The 25,412-nt window shown below is 41.4% G+C and overlaps 2 protein-coding genes across 5 annotated transcripts in view; one reads left to right on the top strand and one right to left on the bottom strand.

Annotated features, from left to right (window-relative positions):
* The window catches only part of SYNE2 (spectrin repeat containing nuclear envelope protein 2), a 180,330-nt gene extending 162,536 nt beyond the window's left edge, over positions 1 to 17,794 (top strand). For 3 of the 4 annotated variants that reach the window (XM_062577244.1, XM_062577241.1, XM_062577242.1), the window contains 16 exons: positions 2,978 to 3,165; positions 3,322 to 3,472; positions 3,987 to 4,169; positions 6,009 to 6,146; positions 7,022 to 7,216; positions 8,014 to 8,296; positions 8,665 to 8,733; positions 9,544 to 9,680; positions 10,625 to 10,754; positions 11,895 to 12,106; positions 13,322 to 13,522; positions 13,862 to 13,990; positions 14,503 to 14,694; positions 15,362 to 15,451; positions 15,671 to 15,717; positions 16,527 to 17,794. In XM_062577244.1, coding sequence (XP_062433228.1) covers positions 2,978 to 3,165; positions 3,322 to 3,472; positions 3,987 to 4,169; positions 6,009 to 6,146; positions 7,022 to 7,216; positions 8,014 to 8,296; positions 8,665 to 8,733; positions 9,544 to 9,680; positions 10,625 to 10,754; positions 11,895 to 12,106; positions 13,322 to 13,522; positions 13,862 to 13,990; positions 14,503 to 14,694; positions 15,362 to 15,451; positions 15,671 to 15,717; positions 16,527 to 16,755 — 2,574 coding nt within the window. In that variant the 3' untranslated portion in view covers positions 16,756 to 17,794. The remainder of the gene's footprint in view (positions 1 to 2,977; positions 3,166 to 3,321; positions 3,473 to 3,986; positions 4,170 to 6,008; positions 6,147 to 7,021; positions 7,217 to 8,013; positions 8,297 to 8,664; positions 8,734 to 9,543; positions 9,681 to 10,624; positions 10,755 to 11,894; positions 12,107 to 13,321; positions 13,523 to 13,861; positions 13,991 to 14,502; positions 14,695 to 15,361; positions 15,452 to 15,670; positions 15,718 to 16,526) is intronic. The other variant, XM_062577243.1, reaches the window with a different exon arrangement.
* A 5,212-nt stretch (positions 17,795 to 23,006) lies between these two features.
* The window catches only part of ESR2 (estrogen receptor 2), a 33,345-nt gene continuing 30,939 nt past the window's right edge, over positions 23,007 to 25,412 (bottom strand). Inside the window, exon 8 of the mRNA XM_062577245.1 lies at positions 23,007 to 25,366. Coding sequence (XP_062433229.1) covers positions 25,195 to 25,366 — 172 coding nt within the window. The 3' untranslated portion in view covers positions 23,007 to 25,194. The remainder of the gene's footprint in view (positions 25,367 to 25,412) is intronic.

The following is a 25,412-nucleotide window of genomic DNA, read 5'->3' as shown; positions in this document are numbered from 1 at the left end:
TGAGATGGTGCGTGAATCCTGCTGAGGCATAAGCATGACCCAGCTGAGCCCTATCAGGCCTTGGTTGAGTGCGTGTAGGCATTTCACCAAGAGAGCAGCGGAGGGGGGATCCTAACAATCTATGTTGATTTTAAATGCTGAAGATGCCAAGTACTGGACACAGCTGAACTTGCCAGCTGTCCCCACCAAGTGGAAGTGTGGGATGAGATGGATAGTCCTGGAATAAATTTCTCTCTGCAACAGTTAGAGAAGGAAAAGGAGCTTCTCTGAGGCACGAGGTGAGGTTTGCTGGTGGAATGGCATAACCTGCGTCACTCCTTGCTAAGGACTGTGCTTTGAGTCTGCACAGGCTCAAAGTGGGGTTCCCTCGGGACACTGAAAATCACTATTGCTGTAAAACAGAGCTCCAGAGACTGTCCTCTGGCCACTGGCATAAACAGGGATATTTGCTCTAAAACTGAGCATTAAGAATAAACTATCAAATGCAGAAGCTTTACAGCATCTGCCCTTAAAGAACACCTAGGGGTGGGTAACCCATCCCTTCTTCTCTCCCACTGGTCCCTGCTCTTGTCTGAGAAAAAATACTCTGAGAGACAGAGACCTGAGGGCTTCCTTCTCCCTCCCCGGGAGCTGAGCACAGCCACGGCATTGCCATAGAGGCCACCTCCTCCTTGCCAGGGGGTGGTCAAACACCAGAAATGTTGACTCCCAGCATCTAATGGTTTAACCTGCAATGCGATTAGTCATGCAAACGGCAAGGGAATGTTTTCTTCTCATAAAACCCTTTGCATTCTCAAAGGCTGTGATAAGTTATGCCAGGCAAAGACAAGGAGCACGGAAGAATTGTGTCTTAACTAATGTGTTTTTATTATGAGCGTTCAAGCTGTAGCTTGCTGGAGAGACATCGCTGACTCCTCAGAGCCACTCACTGCTTGTTGTTTGGGTTCTGTTTCAAGCAACAGGCCTTAGAGCACCTCTAGTCTCCTCCTAGCATTAACTTTAAGGAGGCTGGATATAAGAAGTCTGTGCTGAAAAAAAAGAACAGTAAAAAAAAAGAGGGGGGGCCTTTTTTTGCTAAGCTTTAGCAAAACTCTTACCCGAATGCAACAAGTAAAGAGATCTTTCCTGGTTTTATCTCAGCAATTACTTTGACAAGTGTGGAGTGATCGTGAGAAATATGCCTCATAGGCTTCTTTGGTGTGACATCCATGGCTGGAGAAGTTTTACCCATTCTGTCTTGAACAATGAAGTTTGAAAGCGTTGTGCATTTGTGCATCCAGAGACTTTTATGGTGTGCTTGTACAGTTAAAGGCTTAAGATTTGAAACACGAATAATCATTTTGAAATCTAAAAGGTGTTTACAGGAGAGGTCTAGCATCGTGTAGTCTGTTTAAGCTCACTGGGCAATGCTGTGCAGAGTTGATGGAAGAGTACCTGTGGGCACCGATGTTATGTTCTTGGTACGTAACGCAGTTAAGCCGTTGGGAATAGGCAGCTTTGATAACCGCGAGCGTTCTGCCTGGCGCTATTGCGTGAGCCCAGGTAGGACCAAAAGTAATGAGACAGTGTCAGCAAGATCGCGTAGTGCAAGTAAGGATGATTTTATAGTCTCTGGAACAAATTCTCATTTTCTACCAACGTAACTCTAAATCCAGGGCGATTTCGGTGAAATTAGAAGAATCTCTGTAGGTGACAGTAGTGTGGTAGAACCTGCCCCAAGAAGTAGAGCCTGTGCTAAAAAGCTGCCTCTTGCTGAAAAAACTGCTGTGAATCATTAATAAGCTGTTAAAAATGATGTTGGATCTGCTTCTGGCAGCCTGTTATCTATGTAGAGATTTTTGGCTTTTACTTCGCTTAGAGCTGCAGATTACCACAAATCCCACAAACCAAATTTTCTGGGGCTTTTTATGGCTCAGCCCTTCTTTCAGGTACACATATAAATACCACTGGAGCTTGCCAGTGGCTGATACTCAACCCCTTGCAATTTACTGACTTCTGTAAAGATCTTCCCTCAACTCTGTTTGAGCTGCCTACAAGCTGTGTGCCTGTTTTTTTTTAAGTCTAGAGCAAAACCAATTCTTCTTTATCTGTTCGCTAAAATCAGTAATAACATTTAGTGAGAGTTCCTGTTCACTCTTGTAAGTAAAACGCGTTTTCTTTGGCGTCTGTTGTTCTGGTATAATTCCAGCGAATTCACTGCATCCTTCATTAGGGAAGCCAAGAATGGGTTGAAATAATGGGAAGGTAGTATACATCGTCAGTTCGTTTACATTCACAGTTGGTAGTATTGTATAGAGCTGCTTTTTCAATTGGAAACATTTAGATAAGGCTTTCTTTTTCTCTTCTTCACTTAAATTGACTTTATCAATAGTTACAGGTACAGAATGAGTGCCTAGAATATGATGGAGATGCAAGCTGTGGAAAAGAAACATGTAATGTAGATCAGACGAGGGTTTTTTGCCAGGCCTTTTGAAGTAATTTTGTTAAAATAAGAGGTCTAGAAGGGGGAATAAGAGTATTAGTGCAACACTGACTCTGCGTATGCTGTGCACCGCAGTTTGTGGTACCAGCTTGTGATCATGTAGTCACTAAAATATAATAGTAATTCTCTGTCAAGTCTTACAGTGTCTTATGAGATACTGTCTTCTAGTACTGTCAAAATCAGTGTGTTTTCAGTGTGTGTAAGGTTTGGATTTTGAATGCACATTAAAACTGTTCAGACTAAATGAAAATATTGAGCTTTTGCTGGGAAGCCAGAGCTGGACAATCCCTTCTTGTGTGGCAGTTCCCTGTCCTGTCCTATCAGCCTGTCATCTGCACTGCTCATCCTGCAAGCCTAGTCTGTAAAGCTAAATAAGCTTTTACTGACAAACAAATTGTTCTTTCCCTATCTTCTGCAGCATTTTGAAAGGTCTTCTGTCTGAACCCTGGCCATACACATTGCCTTCCACTGAAACTCTTCTTTTTCCTATTACAGGATCTACAACGAGACATAGAACAACACACTGCTGGGGTGGAATCCGTATTTAATATTTGTGAAGTCCTGCTGCATGATTCAGATGCGTGTGCTAATGAGACAGAGTGTGACTCCATCCAGCAGACTACCAGGAGTTTGGACAGACGGTGGAGAAACATTTGTGCCATGTCTATGGAGAGACGAATGAAGTGAGTCTCTTTTTTTGACCCTTCCTAGAGTAAGTAGTCTGTGGCAGCACTTTGAAGAAATACTTGCTTTTGCCAAAAACTGAATATTGAAGAAGAAATGCAAAATGCGTGGTAAGCTTGTGATAAAACTCTTCCATTTTTGCATTTCCTTTTCAGAATTGAGGAAACCTGGCGCCTGTGGCAGAGGTTTTTGGATGACTACTCACGCTTTGAAGATTGGCTGAAATCCGCTGAAAGGACGGCAGCTAACCCTCATTCTTCGGAGGTTCTGTACACGCGTGCAAAGGAGGAGCTGAAGAAATTTGAGGTGAATTCTTTAAATTTAGGTTTTTTATGCTCACCAGCTGGCTGAATTATCAGGTTGCTGAATACTTATTGTCTATGTGAAATGCCTGGATCTCTGAAAGACCCTTTTGGCTGTTTGGAAGTGGTGGTAAAGAGAACACAAATAACTTAACTGGTGCATGGCTGCTAAGCAGCTAACTGATTCATTTGCCTCCAGAATCTTTGTATGTAGAGAATCCAATACTCAGAACTGACAAGATATTGCCTAGAAGTTAAAACTTTTGCTTTCTATAGGCAGGACACCTCTGTGGGCTGACTTTCTCTCCCCCCCCCACCCCCCCAATGAGCTGAATCTGAGCAGAGAGAGTTGATTTTGATGATTTAAAATATGGGGCCTTCTCTGGATTTAATTTTGAAGATGCTGTAAAGTCTGTTTTTTGAGGGGAAGGGGCATCACCATCTTGATAGATAGATAGTATCACACCAATCCTTTCTCTTATTGGCAAGGGATGCAAGTTTGTCAGTTTGCCTTGCAGGCTTTCCAACGGCAAATCCACGAACGACTCACTCAGTTGGAGCTGATCAATAAGCAATATAGACGCCTCGCACGAGAGAACCGGACCGACTCAGCCAGTAAGCTGAAACAGATGGTACATGAGGGCAACCAGCGCTGGGATAACCTTCAGAAACGAGTCGCTGCCATTCTGAGGAGACTCAAGGTAATTGCATGGTGGAGTAGGAGACAGTGAGAAGCTCTTAAAGATTCCTATAGGAATTACCAAGGGCAAAACACATACTTGAGCAACTGTCTTGTGCTGATTTGTGTTTCAGCCTTAGTGGGCTTGAGTTACCAATGTGGGAGAGCAGCTCTGAAAGAGGTCACTGTCTATATGACGTACGTATGTCCTTTGCAAAGGAGTTCCTGTTAACCAAAGAAGCATAGGTAAAGAACAACTGCGAATTTTGAAAGGTTCGTTGTAGGCATTACTGCTGCTCCAATCCACTTGTCTAATCTAGCCCTGTCATGGCTGGATGCCTTCATGCACTTGCATCTTTCCATAAATGAGGGGCAGAGAACAAATGCAGAAAAGGAGTTCACAATGCAGCTCTGCTTAACGCTAACTTATGATCTACTTGCAAAGCCTTCGACCATGGAGATGTGATGGAGGGACATGCTGCTGTCCCTGCCTTGTGCTGCACTCCGTGCTGACAGGAATGCTGTCAGAGGGTTTATTTGTGATGCTTCAGAGAGCTGTACTGCTGCTGAGGATGACTTTTCTCTAGTCTAGTTAAAAATATTTTTGAGCAGATTTCCTGTGCTGTGCAGTAGGAGAAACTTGCTGCTATCTGGTTTTTAAATCACAGAATCACAGAATCAGTAAGGTTGGAAGGGACCTCTGGAGATCACCTAGTCCAACCCCCCTGCTCAGCAGGGTCACCTAGAGCATGGTAGACAGGGTTGCATCCAGGCGGGCCTTGAATATCTCCAGAGAAGGAGACTCCACAACCTCCCTGGGCAGCCTGGTCCAGTGCTCCATCACTCTCACAGTAAAGAAATTCCCCCCTCACGTTCAGGCTTCCTGTGCTTCAATTTCTGCCCATTGCCTCTTGTCCTGTCACACGGGACAACTGAAAAGAGTTTGTCCTCATCCCCTTGACACCCTCCCTGCAGGTACTTGTCCACATTGATCAGATCCCCCCTCAGCCTTCTCTTCCCCAGGCTGAAGAGGCCCAGCTCTCGCAGCCGTTCCTCGTAGGGCAGGTGCTCTAGCCCTCGGATCATCTTCACAGCCCTACAGCCCTAAATACAGCAGGGCTTTAAGTATAGCAGGGCTACAAGCAGTTGCCAGGGAAAATTATTAGGTCCCAAAAGCCAGTGGGTGAGTTTGTGAGATAAGTGATGAAGGGGTTTGAGCTGTGGAGTTAGGAGCTGTCATGTTTGGGATGTTATTTAATCTCCTTCCTGAACAGTAAATCCCCTGAGGAGAACTGGGGCACAGAAAGCTGCACTTCTGATGATGCCTTTTGCGAGAGATGGCAGCAGAGAGAACATCTCCTGCCTTCCATGCCGACTGATGCATTACTTAGTTGTGTGGATATCCATGTTCCAGCCTCTCCATTGTTCTACTGCTTTTAAAGCCATAACTTTAATTACCTGGGTTTAATTAGAAATGGGACTGGCTTCCTTTGTCTAATGTTCTTCTAAATTTAAAACAAATGAGATACTTAAACCTGAGCCTGATTGACTGCTGCTGTGGTATAATGATGTGAGAGAAGGTGTATTTGTCATGCAGTGTGGAAGCAAGAATATCATTTTATATAAGCATTCTTTACTGTTGAAATTTTATTCCCTCTCCCAGAGGAATAGTGTTCCAGTATGGGATGCTTTATGCCAGCATCACTGCAGGAAAGGGGCAGTTAATATGTGACATGCTTAATTTGTGTCCTTTAAGGTCAACAGCAATTTTGAAACAAAATATTATTTTCAGAGGGCTCCTATGAGCATCTTTTCTCTGTAATTCAGTGAATATAACACTGGCTCCCTTCCTGCTCTTCAGCACTTCACCAATCGGAGAGATGAGTTTGAGGGTACGAGGGAGAGCATCCTTGTGTGGCTCACAGAAATGGACCTCCAGCTGACGAATGTGGAGCACTTCTCAAAAAGTAACTTTGATGACAAAATGCGCCAGTTAAATGTATGTATCCTTATAAAGCAACTGTTTAATATAGCCCAGCTGATCATACTGGGCTGCCCTCTCTTGATACAATCTTCTTTTTGGGAACTTCATGATAGCTGGCAGGTCTCTGTTGGGCTATATTTGTTGTAAGATACCAGTAAGCTTCTAAGACTTATTCTCTGAAGCAAGATTAAACAGATTCAGGATTCAAACTCTTGGTTCTATCTTGCTGTTTTCTCCTAACACCTTAGCGTCAGTGACGGTGGTGTCTGACGTGAGGAGCACATGTGGGTTAACAGTAAAAGCCACATCCCTAATTCCAGGTGCTCCTTTCTAGTGAGATTTTTTTTGAACCAGCCTTAAGCTAGGATCTCTTCTTTGGGTGCATTGGTTGTAATTGGCACTCCTGTGGGGAAATAGGGTAGCATGTGAGTGTAATGTTTTTAAAGACCGTACTAGTTCCTTGTTGCGTGGTCATGTGCTGATTTCCTCTTTTTCCTTTACACTGTTCTGGGATGTAGCTTTGTTGGTATGTAGACTCTTTGCAGGCCCGGTTACCCGGACTTCTCTGCTACTAAGATTGCATGTAACCAACAACAGAAGAAACTCTGATTATCTGAATTCTCACACCCTGATCCCCTGCAGGCTCAGGATGCTGCAGTCATATTGATATACGCACAAGTGGAAAATGCCACTTCATTTGGAACTGTAATCCTGCTAATAAAACAAACCTCTGCACATCTTGGGTGAAAAAATGTTTACCAAATGAAATTAGACAACAATGTCAGTTGCTAGTTTCATTTTTTACTGCATTGAGCTAGGAAAGGAGGACAAACTTCAGGCTGGAAAGGGGCATTGAAGAAGTAATCATTTTTCTTGTATGTTCCAAATAGGGTTTCCAGCAAGAAATAACGTTAAACACCAATAAGATTGATCAGCTAATTGTTTTTGGGGAGCAGCTGATTCAGAAGAGTGAGCCCTTGGATGCTATCCTGATTGAAGATGAATTGGAAGAGCTACATAGATACTGTCAGGAAGTGTTTGGGCGAGTTGCCCGGTTCCATCGAAGACTGACTTCAAGGCATACTGTAAGAAGCAAGAGTCACCTTGATGCTTTGGCAGGATTTTGGTGTTTGAGCTGCAGTGTTCATTGCTTATCCCTAGCAGCTTAGATTTTGCTCAAAGGAATCAGGAATGCCTCAGTAGTTGTGCCAGCTTTGCTAAATCTTTGTCATCAGTCATGTTTCCTCACGCCTCTCCTGTTGGGTCTCCATCTGCAGAATTGAGATAATAGCATGGAAGTAATCCACAAGGTTAATATTTAGATGGTAGTGGTTTGAGGGCTTGAAAAGCTTTTTGCTGTTTTTTATATCAGTACTTGTTTTCTTTAATTTCAATAATGTGCTTAGAATATCTCTTTATGGATTTATTTGTTACGCTCCATCTGTCTACTTTCTTATGGCAACCTTGAATTGGGAACAGCATGCTCTTTACTTTTGGTTTGGCTTGGAAAGAAAGAACATCTATTAAAAAGCCAAATAGAGGGAGTAACAAACCTGAGCATCTGAGAGTAGCTGTTCACCTGCTCTGAGCAGCATTTCACTGCTGACCTGTGGAGTCTGTTTGGAACTGGATATCTCTTTCTGCAAACCATGAAGAAGTGTTTTGGTCGTAGCTGAGTGTCTTGGTAGTTGCTGATGTGAGGAATGTTTTAGCAGAAGAGGAACAAGGCAGAAATTATGCTTCCCTTTAATTTGAGGCACATGGGGTCTGCTGACCACAAAACAGTCTCCAGTAGTACCGTGCTGCTCAATCATTAACTTTTTAAGCAGCCTACATCTATTACAGTTCTTACTAATATGCCATAATTATTCTTTATTTTTAGGGACTGGATGATGAAAAAGAGACTTCTGAAAATGAGACAGATCCAGAAGACTCCAGAGAAATCCAGAATGATCCCTGGCATAAGAAGGCCATCAGTGAGGTGCCATCTTCCCCACAGTCCCTCTGTCACCTTGTGCCGCCTAGTCAAGGTCATGAAAGATCAGGCTGTGAGACCCCTGTCAGTGTCGACTCCATCCCACTCGAATGGGATCACACAGGTGATGTGGGGGGCTCTTCCTCTCATGAGGACGAAGAAGAAGGAACATACTACAGTGCTTTGTCAGGTGAGACCCAACTGCCAGGTGTTTGTTTTGAGATGGTCAATTGCAGGACATCCTGTAGAGGAGGGAAGGGGGAACAAGGTCTTGCTCCCACTTGGTTGGTTTTCAAGCACTGCTAATAAATGTGAGCAATCTTATATCTTAGGATTACTGTCTTGATGAAAAGAAATGGTATTGTCTAAACCAACCTGATATTTTCAGAAACGTATGATTTTTAGAAAACTTACTTTTTAAGAATGTCCGATTTAAAAAAATAAAAATAAAACACCCTTTTTTGGGGGGTCTTTATTTTCCCTCATTGTTTCAAATGTTTCTTTTTAATAGCTGGAAAATACTGAATAGTGAGGAAAATGACATTATTCTTTTTTCAGATGTAGAAATCACTGAAAATCCCGAGGCATATCTTAAAATGACCACAAAAACTTTGAAAGCATCTTCTGGTAGGCACCTGCTAATGCATGTGTCTGAACATGGCAATCTCCCTGTGCTGCACGCTGTATTCCTCAACCTTTCTCATACGTAATGTCTGACTTCCTGCCTTGTGTGGACACCATGTATCATCTGGCCATGGTGTTCTTACGCTGCAGTATTCACATGTACATTACAAAGCAGTCAAAAACATGCCATTTAGATTTTGCCTGCCAAATGCCAAGGTGGTTTATGTGCATTTCATTGCATTGATCCAAAGTCTTTTGGTACTTTCTTGGTGGTTTGCTCTGGGTAGTTTCACTTTTTTGGGTTGGTTCTGATTTCAGTCGCGTAATTACTGAGGAAAACAGTTTCAACTCTGCAAGTATTTTTAGTGGTTTGCATTGTGCATGACAGTCCCATGGGTGTCCTGTCAATTAAATCCAGAATGAACATTCCCCAAATCAGGACATGCCTCTACTTGTTCCTCCTAAAATGCATTGCAGATATGCGATAATATCGTTGGGATGCAAACTTTCCAAACCCGCAGTGCAGCCTTCTTATTTATTCATTTTTTTTTACTCATACTTGTATTCAGACAATTTCCAGAAGAAAACAGAAAGTTCCATAACTGCATGGCTCTCATCTCATTACCTTTGAAACACTGTTACGTTTTGCAAATGTGCATGCTTTGCAAGGAAAGCTGCAAAACTGTCATTTTTATGCCATAACTTGATGCCATTTTATTCAGAGCGCTTTCTAACTTAATACAAAGCAGCAGCTTCCTGGTGGAGATGGGCTTTTGCATTCACGGTATATGGTTTTGGTTTTGTTTGTTTCAGGAAAATCTGTTGCAGAAGCTCATTCCTGGCATTCTCCAGATAGCCCAGTCTGCAGGAAACACCGATACAGCCAGGCAGAGAAGGTTGGAAACGTGCTGTCTGGGCCAGAGACAAGTACCCCCTATAAGCCAGGCTATGTGAGTTGGGCACTTTGTGGGCGCTGAACCCGTACTACACAGAGTATGTGTTTGTGCCTGTGTCACCCCATCCTCTTCCTTCCTCCAGCATCAAGGAAAATATTGGGGGCGGGGAGAGCGTTCACTTTATGCAAAATTAGACGTTATTTTTGGTGGCTCGGGTAGCAAGTGAGAGTCTCTCCTTCCATCCACTTCCCCAGAAGACTTCTTTAAAGCAACTCAGCGCAATCCCATTGCTTCCTGGTCAGAGTCAGTGTCTAGAGGAATCCGATTCCTCTATTGTTATAGCAGGACAAGCCTAGGAGGACTTTACTGTCCAAGGTGAGGGTGAAAACATCCTCCCTTGATATTCATTTACATATATTTACATGCTAAGATGACTGATTTGAAGGATCTTTTTCTAGCATGCAACTCACCATTTAATCCACTTTTGGACGTTGAAAAAAAAAAAAAAACTGCACAAAAGGCAGTGGCAAGAGGAGAGATGCCATTGCCCATTGATACCTCAGCCTCAAGGCTGGTCCCCAGCAGGCCCCTGGCTCAGCAGTTACCATCAGCACTCTTCCAGTGCTGGTAGTGGTATCTGGCTGCCTTTGTCACCACTAATCAAATCCATTGCTTTAGAGTCAGTATTGCCAAGGCCCAGAATCTAGCAAACAGCTTCAGCAAACGTAGGCTGTCTGGTACATGTCGTGCAAAAGCAAGTAATTTGTAGATGTCTCCGATCTTGTAGTAACTAACATCGCTATGGTGTGTGTGTCTGTTTACGAAAAAAAAAGCATAGAGGGCCGATACAAACCGCTAGCAATGGTGCAGCAGCCCAGTGCTAAAGCTGATCCGCGATTGCTCAGCATCAGCCCAACCGCCCCAGCGTAACACACATGACGCTTGCCCGTCAAGAGCTTGTTAGCCTCCAGGCCTCACCCACCAAAATGTCATTCCAGGTGAATCAGCTCAGGCCTACAAGCAGCGGCAGCATCAGCAATGAGCAAATTACGTCCGCTAACGTGAGTGATGAAGAACCCCAAGATGAGCAGGAGCTTGTGAATATAGCAGCTGCAGAAAAGCAGTCAGGTACGGTGTGCTCAGGCAATGAGGTTGGCTTTGGTGCAGTGATATTTGTCTTTGTCTCAGGGAGACAAAGCAGAGATGACACAAAGGCTGTGCACTCCTCTTGGGAACAAAATAGAAGTGAACTGCTATGATCCAAGTTAATGTATTTTGCTGTATTTTGTGAGAAGGAGATGTCTTCTCAATTGACTGTGCTTGCTGTTCTCAGCCTTTATATATTTTTGTCAGAACTGAGATTTCTGTCACTTATAATGTGTTTAACTTACATCTCTTTGCTGGTTGGAATGAATGGGAACATTTTTACTTTTGTCTGGATACTGGCTAATTCAGAGCCTTTTAATCAGATTTCAGACCCAAGGAGTGGATCCCTGTCTAAAACAGAATTGCCATAGTTTGTTCTCTCAGGCATTGATACATCATATAACAAGACACTACAACTCCCATTTACAGAAATGCTTTGTCGACCAAAGCTGGTAGTGTACTCTGTTCTTCTATGTGGTCATTTCTTCAAAACAGGGCAAGAAGCTGTAATAAGATCATGTTTGTACTGCAGTAACAAAAGGAAATCAAGTGGGAAAGGAGAATGCAGCTACGTGAATGGTTTACTCAGTTAATGCCTCTGGTTTTATCAGTGTGTTAGGGCAGGGTCCTCTACAGGGGGTGAATAGGAAAAATCTTTGAGAAAGATCTAGAGGGGCTTCCAGAAACAATATTAGTAAACGTACAGGTGGCATTCTCCATCTCCCGTAGCACTGAATAGATGAGACATAAGTCCAAGTCCTAACTGCTGGATCATACTTTTTTCTCATGATTAATTAATTTTGCCAACCAAGTCACAACTAGGTTCATTAAATTCCATCTCCTTACACTTAAGTCTATTTTTCCAGCTGAATTAAAACCATCTTCAACTGATATGCTTAGAACCCTGTGTAGCATTACTATTTGGATAACTTGACCGGTAATAAAAACTATTGACTGCATCATCTCAAGAAGAAACAGTGTCTGGATAACAATTTTACATGGTAGGAATTATTTGGCCTTAAGCAGGTTGGAGCATAAATTATTTATAAAACTCACTGCACCTGTTTTACAAAATGTTCACCTTATTGATGATTTAAACATTTGCTGTTATGGCACTTGCAGGCATTATTGATAGATGGGAGCTCATCCAAGCTCAAGACCTCAGAAATAAACTCAGGATGAAACAGAACTTGCAGCAGTGGCAGCAGCTGAACTCGGATCTCAACGACATCTCTGTTTGGCTGGATAAAACTGAGGAAGAGCTGGAAGAGCTGCAAAAAGCGAAGCCTCCCACCAGCATGCAGATGATGGAGCAAATGGTCAAGAAACTGAAAGTAAGTTATGGCATACTGAGAAGTGAGATTTCAAGATACTGACACTCTTTATCGTTGTCTCTTGTGCTCCTAGGAGGGATTGGCAGCATGAAAGCTAATAGCAATGCATGTATGCGGGAGAGGAGCTAAGCTGTTTTCAGCTAAGAGGACTAAAGAGACTAGTTAAGCAAAATGCTTCTGTCTTCATATGCGAAGATTTGCAGATGTGCCTGGTCACAACAGCAGCCACTCTGAAATAAAAATCTCTCCCTTTCTATTTCCTTACCAAGACAGTTTATTCTCTCTCAGACAAAACCATTCAACCTGAAATCTTTTTTAGGGCTTTTAGAGTTCTTTTTTTTGTTTGTTTGTTTGTTTGTTTTTTAAGATAAACACACAACAAAGCTAAAGAAATGACTTAAGACTTGCCAAATGCAATGACAGAAAATCTGACTAGATAGATGATAAATAGTTTTTCACAGTGCAGGTGGTCTGGTATGGAAACAGGGCCCAGAGGGGATGTGGAATCTCTATCCTGGTTGATACTCAAAATTTTGACTGGATGAGGCCCTGAGCAACCTGCTCTGAGTTTGAAGTTGGCCCTGCTTTGAGCAGAAGGATGGACTAGAGACCTCCATTCTTCTCAGTGGTGTCCAGTGACAGGACAAGAGGCAAAGGCACAAATTGAAACACATTGCATAGAGAAGTTATGGGCAGAAGTTAGGAGAAGTCCTGGGCAACCTGCTGTAGCTGATTCTGCTTAAGCAGGGGTGTTGGACCAGATGATCTCCAGAGGTCCCTTCCAACCTCAGTGAGTCCGTGATTTTTTTATGTCCTTTTCAACATAAATTATTTTAGGATTCTAAAGTCGATAAGCCTTTATAAACAAGAGGACATATCATGTGGTGATCTGTGGTAAGAAAGACAGAAATGCAGGGAAATGAAGGACAGATGTAGATTAAGCCATAATGCTTGCAGCTGAGGGTGAAGGGCAGGCCCAACCACACTTATTTTCTTCGAAGTGAAAGGTCTGGGCTTTCAAAAAAAAAAACCCACCAAAACCACCAAAGAACCACTTACTTACCTTAATGTGCTCCTTAGTGGTGTCTGAAAAGTGTTTCAAATGCAAACAGCTTTCCCCAGTACCTATGATTCTTTTGAGTGCATGGTTTTATTGTAAATAAACAAGATGTATTCAATCAGTCATAGAAGCTCCTAATCTGCTTTCCCCACCAGGACCTGCTTAAAGCATTTGATAACTACAAGGCTGTGGTGCTTTCAATTAACCTGAGTAACAAAGTCTTCCAGCAAGCAGACAGCACGGAGTCCAAAGAGCTTCAGAACAGGCTTCGGCAGGTGAACTTGCGCTGGGAGAAAGTAACTCACGCATTGGACAGCTGGAGGAAAGGTTTGCAGCAAGCCCTACTGCATTGCCAGGTAACTATAACATGCAGTTTATATGGGAAAACTTGTTAAAATGCTACTGAGGGATAAATACGGGGAGAGAGGAGAAGGGTAACTCCTGCACATTAATGGCATGGTGGTTCAGAATCCAAGTCTGCTGTTTTCTTTGTGTACAAACTTGACTCTGCTGGGTTTGAAGGGTTTGGTAGAATCTTTGACCTGGATATTACCCTTTCATTATGCTAATCATGAAGTTATTGTCAGCTGTTTCTAATCCAGGTTGCTCATTTTATTCATAAGCAAAGCCAGGTGAAAGCACTGCAAAGATTTTTTTTTTCTCTCTTACATGCAAATCTTTGTGTGTTTCTCCAGGACTTCCATGAGCAGAGCCAAAAGCTACTCCTATGGTTAGCAAGTGCTGAAAGCCGAAGGAATGAAGTGCAAATCACAGATCCAAATGCTGACCCCCATACAATACTGGAATGCCAAAAGGAGCTAATGGTACGTATGGCACCTCAGGTTCTTCCCAAGAGTCAGTAGCTCACCACAAAATGAACACCACGTTTATTTCTCTATAGCCCCTCCTTGAACCTGCACTATTTGGCAGGCAGGCAAGTGGCAGGTTTCTGAAATTAGCTAAGAGATTGTCTATATGGGATATTTTCTCCAGAACTGGGGATCATAATTAAGTTCCCCATGGACAGTCTTTACACTAGAATAAGACTGCCCACATCCAAGGTTTAGGTCTGGTCCCTATGGCTTAATTACTGCTAGAACTATTTCACATCATAGCATTGAGCAGGTACAGCAGTATTTTTAAGAGAACTTAATTCCTTATGTAACTAGCAGCCATTCCTATGTGTTGTGGATTGTCAGGCAGGTTAAGTTGTTCTTTAAAGCCTTCCAAAGTTCATCCTTTTAGTGCAACATCCACTGAGGATAACATCCTCAAAGTTGAAAGTAATAGTTTCTTGAACTGTTGACGTTTTTTTGTTTGTTCCATTTTTTTTAAGCAACTGGAGAAAGAGCTACTGGAACAGCAGCTTAAAGTAAACTCACTCCAAGAACTCTCCACTTACCTGCTGCTTAAATTAGATGGTGAAGATTACATTGAAGCTGATGAGAAGGTCCATGTTATTGGAAAGAAACTGAAACAGCTTATTGAGCAAGTTTCGCATGACTTGAAAACAATACAAGGAAATCTGGTGAGTCGGAGTTTAAATACTTGTTCATGGATCTTACTGAGAAGTAAGAACTTATTAAGAGTAAAAATGTTTCTAAAAGATTGACTTAAAACTTAAGTGCTTCCACTTCCATAAATTGAAACGGATATAAGGAAAAACTGTTTCACCATGAGGCTAGTCAAGTATTGGAACAGATTGCCCAGCTAGGTTGTGTAGTTGTCATCCTTCAGGGATTTCAAGATCAGATGGGATAAAGTCCTGAGTAACCTGATCTAATCTCATAGCTGACCCTACTTTGAGCAGGAGGGTTGGACTAGAAAAACTTCCTGAGGTCCCTTCCAACCTGAATTATCCTACGATCCATATCAAATATGGAATCATATCACATCATGGGAGGAGTTTAGCAATCCACAGCAATACACTGTTCATCAGTGAGAGTTGTCAGGTGAGGTGTTTTCAAGCTAGTACCAGTACACATCTGCTCCAGCACTGTTTCTTATGGCTGTGCATGGCAAAACATTTGCCAGTGCCAGAAAAATTGGAACATCTGCTTCCACCTGGTTGTGCACACCTTAAAGAGGTACCTGGCTGTGCACCTATAGAGAGGCAATGAAAGATGACTCTTTGCACTTCATCTACTGTGAGTTTTGAGATGCATTTTTAAGAGGAAGGTATGGTTACCTTATAGGATACCAGAGCATTCCTGCCAGTTCCAGATGACCTGGACTCAGGAGCCTATCCTCCAGTGGCAGTGAAATCCAGCCCTCCTGTGAAGAAGGCAAGTATTTTTTTTTCCTGATATTTATACTGTTAGCATATGACATATTTGGACATACTTAGCCTACAAATTTCTCAGATGTAATTATTTTACCTTTTAGATGCATATCTTATGACAGAATGTACAATAGAACTTAAAAGTTTCAGCTGTCTTTTTTGAGAAAGAGAACTTTGCTATAGTTTGTCAAACCTGGATAATAAAAGCTGTTTCTCTCAACAGGCCACTGTACAGAGAACTGTAGCTGGCAAAAGCAACAGCAGTACCAGGTACTATTTTATCTTATCCTGATCTCTTTAAAGAAGAGTAGTAATGGCAGAGGCAAGCCGAGTACAAGCCTCACTCAATGAAACTAGAGGCAGCTGTTTGTCATAGGTTAACTTACAGGTGGAGGCAATTCATGCTTACCTGTAGTGTCTCCCTTGCCTACAAGTTCAGGGCTGCACCTTGGGGAACTGTTTTCCTTTAGCAACCCTGCTCCTAAGCCTCTACACTTTGCTTGTCTTTACTCTTGAGAAATATTTTTTTTGTGCCAAATTGAGGAATATTTTAATTTTAAATCTTCCTTTAATCCCACTAGCATACCTGAACAAAGAAACTTGCAACTCAGAGCCACTTACTAAAAACTGACCATGAAGGACACAGAGAGAGTGCTGTGCATCCAGTACCTAAAGTCTATTCAAAGGACCAATCTCTCTAATGCTCTGGCAGAATGGAGCCTAATCAGCCTGAATGGTGGCTTTCCTTATACTTTAGCAGGCATTTAGAATGATTTGTTCCTCTGCTGGGAAAATTGAGTTTGCAAATCAAAAAATAGGGTAAAATCCTACTGATCTGAGCTATTACAAAGAAATTTTTTCTGTAATAAGGAAGGAAAACCCAAGGCAACGGCTAGCTTCCTGCTGAGCAGTTTTGCATGCTTTCAAGTTTTATTTAATTTTTTTTTTTTATGTGCATTGCATTTTTCTGTAGCGATACAGCTCTGCATCTTGTAAGGGCAGTGTGAACCCTAGAGAGGGATTTAAAACAACTGATTTCATTTAAACTCTAAAGTGCTTTTATGTTTCTTCCTTTTCAGAGGTGAAAGCCATCCATCTACTACTACTCAAGCAGTTCCTCGGTCCCCCTCCTTCTTCTACCGTGTATTACGAGCAGCTTTACCCCTTCAATTGTTTTTTCTACTGCTTTTGCTTCTGGCTTGCATGATTCCATCTTCTGAGGAAGACTACAGCTGCACGCAGGCAAACAACTTTGCCCGATCTTTCTATCCCATGCTGAGATATACCAATGGTCCTCCACCAACTTAAAAAGCAGCCTGTGAATCTTCAGCTATACCAAAATACACTCTCTGCGGTGCTTACTTTCATGCTGCTAGCATCAATCAAATGGTGATTAAATACAAAAACTTGTCTACTGTATTAGTTCCCCAAACCAGCCACTACAGCACCTGCGCGTCCTACGCACCAATGCCCAACTCTGCTGCAGCTAAATAATGCCTCACTTTCATAGCCTCCCTTCCCTGTCACAGGGACTGTGTTAAATTTCACATCCCAAAATGTATATCTTGACAAAATTTCAACTTTTTTGTACAGAAAACAAACTTTTTCTATAGATTTTTAAGCTATAAGCAAGACAGTTTATACTTTGATGCAATAGATACATTTTTTTATAGCTACGGTGGTCTTAAGCTTATGAGCTCATCAAATACAAGTCAAAAAAACTACTGAATGATTAGATGCAGAAGCTACATAACAGTAATGTTGCACACAGCAATCTGTCATGGGTTAGCAGGATAAACATGCAGTTGAAAAGGCACTTTGCCTACAATGACAATTGCACGCTGTTCACATTATCACTATCTTTTGATATTGGTAGAAACAAAAATTTACATTTTTTTGAATCTTTGTTACTGTATTTTATTCATCTAACACATTCAATAAATGGATGCACATTTGTTTTACATGCAGTGTTCTAGTGGTTAGGACTGCTGTGTTGTTTTTTTATACCACCTTTGAAATAAGAAATTGTTTAATTGCATGGAAGTGGTTTATAATGCACATATTTTCTAGATGAAACCAATCATGTAGACTATCCCTGATGTATACAAATAATGTATTGACTTTTTTAATGGAAGATTTTTTCAGTTTTTAACCTGCTGAACAGTGTACAGTATCTTGGGAGAGAATTGTGCATTTTTATACACTAACTGTAAGATTCTTGGTCTTTGAAATGAAACTAACACTTTAGGCAATGGCTAGAGAAAACACTGTGTACAGTCAGTTTTGACATTGCTTCTTGGTTGTACAGTTTGAGTATTTCTCATTAAAATTCTGCCAATGTCTGCAAGGACTATTGGAGTGTCTAGTTGGGGGGCTACCAGCAGTGCAGTCCAACAGTGCTGGCCCTGCTAGCACTGTACAAAATGTTATTATGCTTTTATGCTATTAATGTTATTCGCATGCTAACGCAACAGCCTCAGAAGAAGCATAACCACTCTCTGGCTTAACAGAGGAAAAAGTTTAAAACTTCAGAAGTGTCTTCTATGTTTTTTCCTCCAGGACATTACAGACAATTGTAAAGGAAAAGAAAGATCTCTATCACTGAACACAAAGTTGAACAAACTCATGCTTACTACTGTATGAAATGCTGAAAAATTTCCTCAGCATGGAACTGATTTTCTAAAGCATCCGTTACAGCAGCTGTGAGGGACAAGAAGGGCATATCAAGGCAAGCTCAGTAGTACAGTAAGGGGTTGGGTTGCACTCCAATTTTTTTATGCTTAGCAGTAGTGAAAAAGTCATCTAGTAATTAGAGACCCAATTTCCGTAATGCTTACCTGTACAAAACAGGATTTGAGAGCAGCCTGTGAGAATTTTCCAATCCCATCTATACTTGTCACCATTGTTGGCTGCTTATTCTCCATCTTCTTGCAGAGGGATTTATGAACTTGCTTTGCATTCTTATGTTCAGAAGAAGACAGTCCCTGGAGCAAACAGATGGATTCTTCCCAATCCGAGTGGCAGACAAGCACAATAGATTTCCAGAATTTTTAAAATAATACATTACTTGTAGTCAGTTAAACAGGCAAACATTTAGCACCATGTCAAAGCTTACTTTTTTTTGGTAATTTAGAGTAGTGGTACCCTACAACACGGTAGTACCCACCCATATTATATACGCAAATAGGGGTTGAGATACCTTCAAGCTCCATGCTGAAGCATCTCAACACCAATCTCATGTAGAACTACCTGGACTCCAGCACGCTAAAAAAAAAACAAACAAAAAAAAAATAGATCTAGCAATACTTTAATACTAAGCATCTTTTGTAGCCCTTAAGCCTGCAGAGCACTCTTTGTGCAGCTTTGACGATGGGATCCAGACTTCTGCCACAGCTACCAGAGTTTTAGTAGTGCTGTGTTGCAAGACAAAGGCTGAGAACCCCGCAATGTGTGTGTGCGCGCACACACACACACACGCACGCGCACACACATTTATCATAATCTTGTATTTTGAAAGGAAGTACTTTCAGATGGAGCTCATTTAAGTTTCTATTTCTGTAGAAGTCAGCCAACCCTAACCATTATTTCATTGCCAGGTTGTCACAAATGCCCATGCAAACCTTTCTGCCAAGGACTAATAGTCAGTTGCTGACATGATATTCAGTTCGTCTGCCATTAAGCAACCTAGGCAGGAAAAAAAAAAAAAAAAAAAAAAAAAAACTTGAACAATGTTAAAGGGCTAAAGAAAATCTCATAGCCTGCAATTTCCTTTCATTATGTACAGTTATATCAAATTGTTGAGCTGATGTAATCTATAATACAATGCACTTTCACAAAATTACCTCCCAATGTCTTAAAAAAAAGGGGGGGGGGGGAAATAACTCACTTTCTACTTAAATGTTTTTTCTCCAAAATCCATTTTAAATAGTTTTACTCCCAGCTGATTACAACTACCGCACTGTAGGCTGACACTGAAGTCTGCTTCAAACAAGTCATTGTATAGCCTCACCAATTTCTTACTGTTTTCCTATCATCTCTCAGGGTTGGGTTGTTAGCTGTCAGTGAAGATTAAAAACGGCGAGAGGGTGAGTGTGCGCAAGCGAGTAGGAGTGCATGCACGCTTTTGCACTTGCATCCTGTGCACAAGTGAAACCAGGCCAAAACGAGTTTTGAGATGAAGTCATTTCTGTGGCTGGGAGATAAGAGAGCAATCTGTGATTTCAGCTACAATCACCCCCCAAAAGGATCAGCACCAATTCTGCAGGCATGGCAAGCAATCTGTTTCATGTGAACTGGCACACAACCCCCCCCCCCCCCCCACACACACACACACACTGTTAAATTTGCCCTCCTGCATAGATTTGCTAGTGCCCAAAACTCTAGGAAAACAACCTAAAGCTTTGCTCTGCCTCTATACTCACTTGATGCCATGCAACTTCCGTAAGAACTCTAGTACCTGACAAATCAATCTATAGATTGTAAAGTGACTGTGGAATTAAGGCTGAGACAGTTGCACACAGACACCATTATCACATGTATCTTATTCCCCAAAAAACAGGCAGAAATCAGCTACAAAGAAACGAACAACAAAAAAGAGCAATAGATTTAGATGTCATGATACCTGTTTATTCAGCCACAACAATCTACAACTGAATAAAGTGCACAGCACTAGAAAAATACTCTAAGTTCACAAAATTAAAAAGCAGCTGAGAAAAAGGTAGAGTTCCCCTCCACACACCATTTCTAAAACATATATGAAGTACTTCAAAGGGCACTGAATTCAGTCCTAAAACCATTTCCATTATAAACTATTTGCATTTGTCTTAAAATTTAGAAAACAGTGAAACTAAAACCACCTATGAAGTAGGATTTAGAACAGAAATTTCTGGGAGAAATAAATACACATTCATAAGAAATACACAGTATTAACTACTAAGGGATATGCTAACGCCTTAGAAAGCACGGGACTGTGAGAGGTGAAGAAGCTCTTGTCTGTTCAGACAGTACCAACAGAAGCTGGCATTTCTCTAGCACGGCAGTCTTGGTTTCTTATGTATTTATTTAGAAATCACTGATATAGAACAATACATTAGGAGTATACGTGACTCCTATGCATAAAGATGGAAAAAGAGTTTAAAACTATCCACATCATAAATAGAAGGATGTCTTGGCTACAAACCACACTATGCCATTCAAGTCACCAGTTCAGTTCAGTAGTAAAACACTGTGAAAAATGAATGTACATAACATTTAGTTTCCATAATGTAGCAGTCCACTTTTTTCCACTTCTCATACTCACGTTTAGAAAGCTCTCTTCAATATTATTTTAGGCACTGGTTCAGCACAACGTATGACCACATCCTTAGCTGCTCTGCTAAATGAGAATCTTGCGGGACATAAATAATAATGTCAAATGATTTCTTCTTAGAAGAATGCTAACAACATTTCCATGACTCCTAGCTTTGATGGTTTGGAACAGTCAGAGGACCGCACACCATTTAAAGAAAGGGGACAGCCTACAGCCTGACTGGGAATAAAGACAGCTGTGGAGACACTGAGTCGGTCCTTCATCTGCGCTACCTTACACCAGCCAAGAACAGTTACAAGCTATCCTGCTATCCCAAGAGCTGGCCAGAAGATCAATAGTCAGCCCTATAAAACAGCAATTCCTGTGACAGGATGTTAGACTGTACTCACTTTAAGGCATCTCAAACTGCTCATTCAGAAAATGAAGCCATGCAAACCCCTACTTTGTTTTTAATCTTATCTACCACAGTAAGAACAACTTGTTCCTCGTTGGCACTTATCGTGGAGATGGTGGGGAAGGGCAGGAAGGAAGAGCACCTTCCATCTTTGCCGTGTGCTCTCTGCACTAAAGTCAAAATAGAACTATAATCACCACCACATTTTTCATATATGTGGGTTAAAGCACATCCTACGGAAGAACAGCTATTTCATCAATACACAACTATTTTCTATCATCCGGACAAAGGAACAACCTTGGATGCACAAAGCACGCTTTCTGGGCCAGCTTTTAAAAACCACTCGCTCCAGTTTAATAAAGAAAGCTCAGGCTTGCTTGCTGTATAGTTAGGATCCAAATGCAACAGGACTATCCAGCAGCAACCCCACCGTGCTGTTGGACCACAGTCTTGCCCATGGCCATAAGTGATTCTTGTCTCCTCAGGATCAGCTGCCACATGGAACTCCCTTTTAGACCAATTTATACATATATATTTTGAATCTCCTGCAAGCAATTCTAAATTACATTTTCCAGTAAATGCTAAACAAGACAAAAATTCTTACCTCAGAAGAGTCTAATCACTGCTGACGGTTAGGAAAAGGACTAGGAAACAACTCACTGATTGTATTTTTAGGATTTCCTCCTCTAAAGACACAAATACAGCAAATCTCTTTCACATCCAACATGCAAAGAGGGCTCCAGCACCAAAAAGGATGCTCTCTTCTCATGAGAATACTCCCTATATGGCTCTATGTTCAACCATTAAAGAACTAACAGCAGATACATCCATGGAAATATGCACATTTATTAAAAAATAAACATATACTTTGTGAGCTACCTGTCTTAGTTTGCTGCACGCTTTATCGGAGAACCCAGCCTATGAGGCACTGTCTTGCTGGAGAACATCCCAACACATCTTACCCACACACGTTCCCCTCTGACGGGCAATATGACAAATGCACCAAAAATGCCCAATCTGCCATGGAGGTGTAGAAAAGACCTAACATTCCTGGAGACAAATCAGGTATCACATACCTGTTTCAAGTAATCCAAGAGTCACCTCATTTCTCAAAAATCAAGGCTGTTTTACAACTTGGTTTCAATTCCACACTTGAGAGGAATGTCAGCCTGCTTTCGACAGCACACAAGGAGAAGTTCAGGGGGGTTCTTAAACCCGCAGCAACTGGACTTCCCACACGAGCCAAGTCTGCTCACCTCCACGAACACTGCAGAACCACAGCACAATTTCTTGAAGCAGAAACAGCTACCTCTGGCAAGGTCCAGGCTCAGCAGCAGAAGCTGATGTAGGACATGGCATGAAATGCCATAGCAAAGCAGTGAAGGAAAGCTGTAAAATACCCCCTTCTTCTTCTTTCCTCCCAGGCCCTTGAAGTTCATCAGCACTGCACTCATTCACATTGAAAATTGGAAAGCCCCACAGTATTTTAGCTGAAATGCATAGTGACAGTTTTCTTCAGACTTGGCACAGACAGTCACTCTCAACAGCTGGATTGCAATATCTGAGAAAATCTGCGCAACTCAGACCCATGATAAACCCCATACTTTACTCAAGAGATGAATACACTCTTGTTCATTCATTTCATCATATAGCTAGTTGTTTATAAACTGTGCCATTTTAATCAGACATCTTCTATTTGTCCAAATATAAATTCAGTTAATCAAAAGATTCAACAGCTATTGGCTGCTGCCCATTTTAAAGCACAATGAGTAACTTTAAAAACAACGATGCTTAGTAAGACCAAAAAACCTGCCCTAATCACAGCATTTTCCTATTTATACTGTGCTAGTAGCAGCATGTACGAATTATCGTGTGTGGCATGAATCTGCACCACTGCCCTTATACAAAGTTGGTCCAGAGCAAAGTAAAGTTCTCTTAAAAAGTTAAGACTAAGATTTATATCCACTCTTTCCCAATTTCTTTTGAAGAGGTTTATTTCAAGATTGCTCACAAATTCAGCACTTTTAAAGCAAAAAAAAAAAAGAAATCACTTGCACATTTCTTTGAAAAGTTGTATTAAAAAAAAAGATTATACAAGATAAGAAAAATCAAAGAACGAATAATACATCAGGCATTTAGGCCAAAAGGTGATCAAGCCCAAGAAACACTGAAATGCATCTGCTTCACTCAAAATGAGCAAGTACCAATGAATTCAAGACTGTACTTACACTTTTTTTCTTCTTCCATTTGTAGTAGTAAATATTACATTCATTTAGAAGGACACTGCTATATTACATTTTATTAAAAATAATAAAAAGGTAGCTAGTAAAAATTTAGACCATCATCAGCATCTGGTACAGTACAAGATCAAAACAAGACTATAGATTTGTGTAACTCACTGAAAACTCTTTATGTCCCTCTTATAAAAAAGCATTGTCCTTGGCTTCAAAATCACCAACCCCAAAAGCTTGAATAATACTCAAAGTATGCAAATAGCATACTCAAAGTCCCTAATCTATAAGACTTATTTGGCTCAAAATAGACTTTAGGTGTGAACCCAATTTAACATATCTGAAAGCTCAGAATATGCATCGATGATAATATTTAGACATCTCCATTTACAGTGATTGCAATTCTTGCTCACAGCAAAATGCAATATTGGCTGTTGTCAGAACAAAAGATGCCATCATGCTTTTCACTGAGGATATAGGCCAGGCTACTTCTCCTTTTTTGGCTCAGTGCATCTTACACAGAAATCAGCTCAGCAGGAGGTTTAGACCTACATCGTAACTGAAATTCAAACAAGTCATTATACTCAAGAAGCAGAAGTCCCAGAACAGTCATCCCCCTCACGTCTCTGGGGGATCTTATCCAAGATACGAAAAGCACAGCAAAGGGTGTGATGCACTTTGAAAACAAGCAAGTGGTAAACTTGTCAGAAGCAGGTAAGGCATGTCATAGCTTAGCTCCCCATCCGTTCCTGTGCCCGTGCAAGACGACTGCGAGAGCTTTCAGATGGGCACTGCATAATTCCACACGCTAGCCCAAAGGGGAGCGAGGATGGTTTGTTTCTAGCTCATTTCACAAGCCCTGATTAGCAGATCACACACAAATGCCAACAGTTAACGTTCACATAGTAACCTTTTGTACCTAAACATTATAATAGCTTTAACATCATTAATAAATATATAAAACAACATGTCAATCTCACAGACAAACACATTTCAACATTCAGCATTGACTGAAATAACCAGGCGGTGTGGTCATCACCTAAAGCATTGGAGAATTATACACAGCTAATAACACGAGTGTTAAGAACAGGCTCACAAAACATAATTTAAGCTTGGTTTAACACTTCCGAAGAGACTCGCAATCGGTCCTAGAAGCTATTCTGAATGGCCTTCAAATGAAGCATCCCCTTTGCAGCCATTGTGTATTTATGAAGAGAGGAAACTCCTTTACACTGTATATGTATCTCGGCACTTTATCTAGATCAACTGCAAAGCAGATATTTCTCAGTGACCAGCACACACAGGTAGGCAAATCTCTCCCAAATGATGCAGCTGTACATTTCATACAACCTCATACTAAAAGAGGAGAGAGCCTAGTGAGTGCTTAAAAGCATTGGTCTGGGAGAAAGAGACCTAGGACCTGACTCCTCACCCCGACACAGGCTTCTTCTGTCATCTTAAACCAGTCACTTTATCTCTTCGTTTCAGTTCACCTACCTTTAAAAAGGAGAGGCAGTAATTCCCTCTGTCACAGTAGTGTTCTGAGGCTTAGTATCATAAGGTGCTTTTTGAGAGTCTCAGAAAAGGCACTATAAAAGTGCAGCCATAATAATGTCAGAAAAGTGGACAAAGTTGTGTGTCTCACAAGCCTTTCCCAAGATACCCATGTGCAAATCTAAAAGAGATGAGGACTCATACTGCAGTCACCTAATCTTCAACAGTCTCACCACGGTAGCTTTGTTTTCTCCCATAACTTTGAATAAGCTTCACATTTTTAACTCCAGGTCTTGATGGATTTAGTGGGCTGCCCCGTTTCACAGACCATCTCCAGTCTCCATTTGTTCTAATGGGCCAAATTCAGGATTTGTGACTGGGGACTTCCTTTGCCCTCGGAGAGTGTGGGCATTCAACATCTCCAGCAGCAAGTCATAGACTGGGACCACGTTTTTACACTTCATGCTCAGGAGATGCTCCATTCCCTTGTTACTGTGAATGAGAACAAAAAATAGGTCAGTGGTCCAGGTCTGACAGT

This window comes from Rhea pennata, chromosome 5 (assembly GCF_028389875.1).
Source record: "Rhea pennata isolate bPtePen1 chromosome 5, bPtePen1.pri, whole genome shotgun sequence".
Classification (NCBI taxonomy): Eukaryota; Metazoa; Chordata; class Aves; order Rheiformes; family Rheidae; genus Rhea; species Rhea pennata.
Note: the sequence above shows the minus strand (reverse complement) of the source record. Positions and strands in the feature narration are given on the sequence as shown.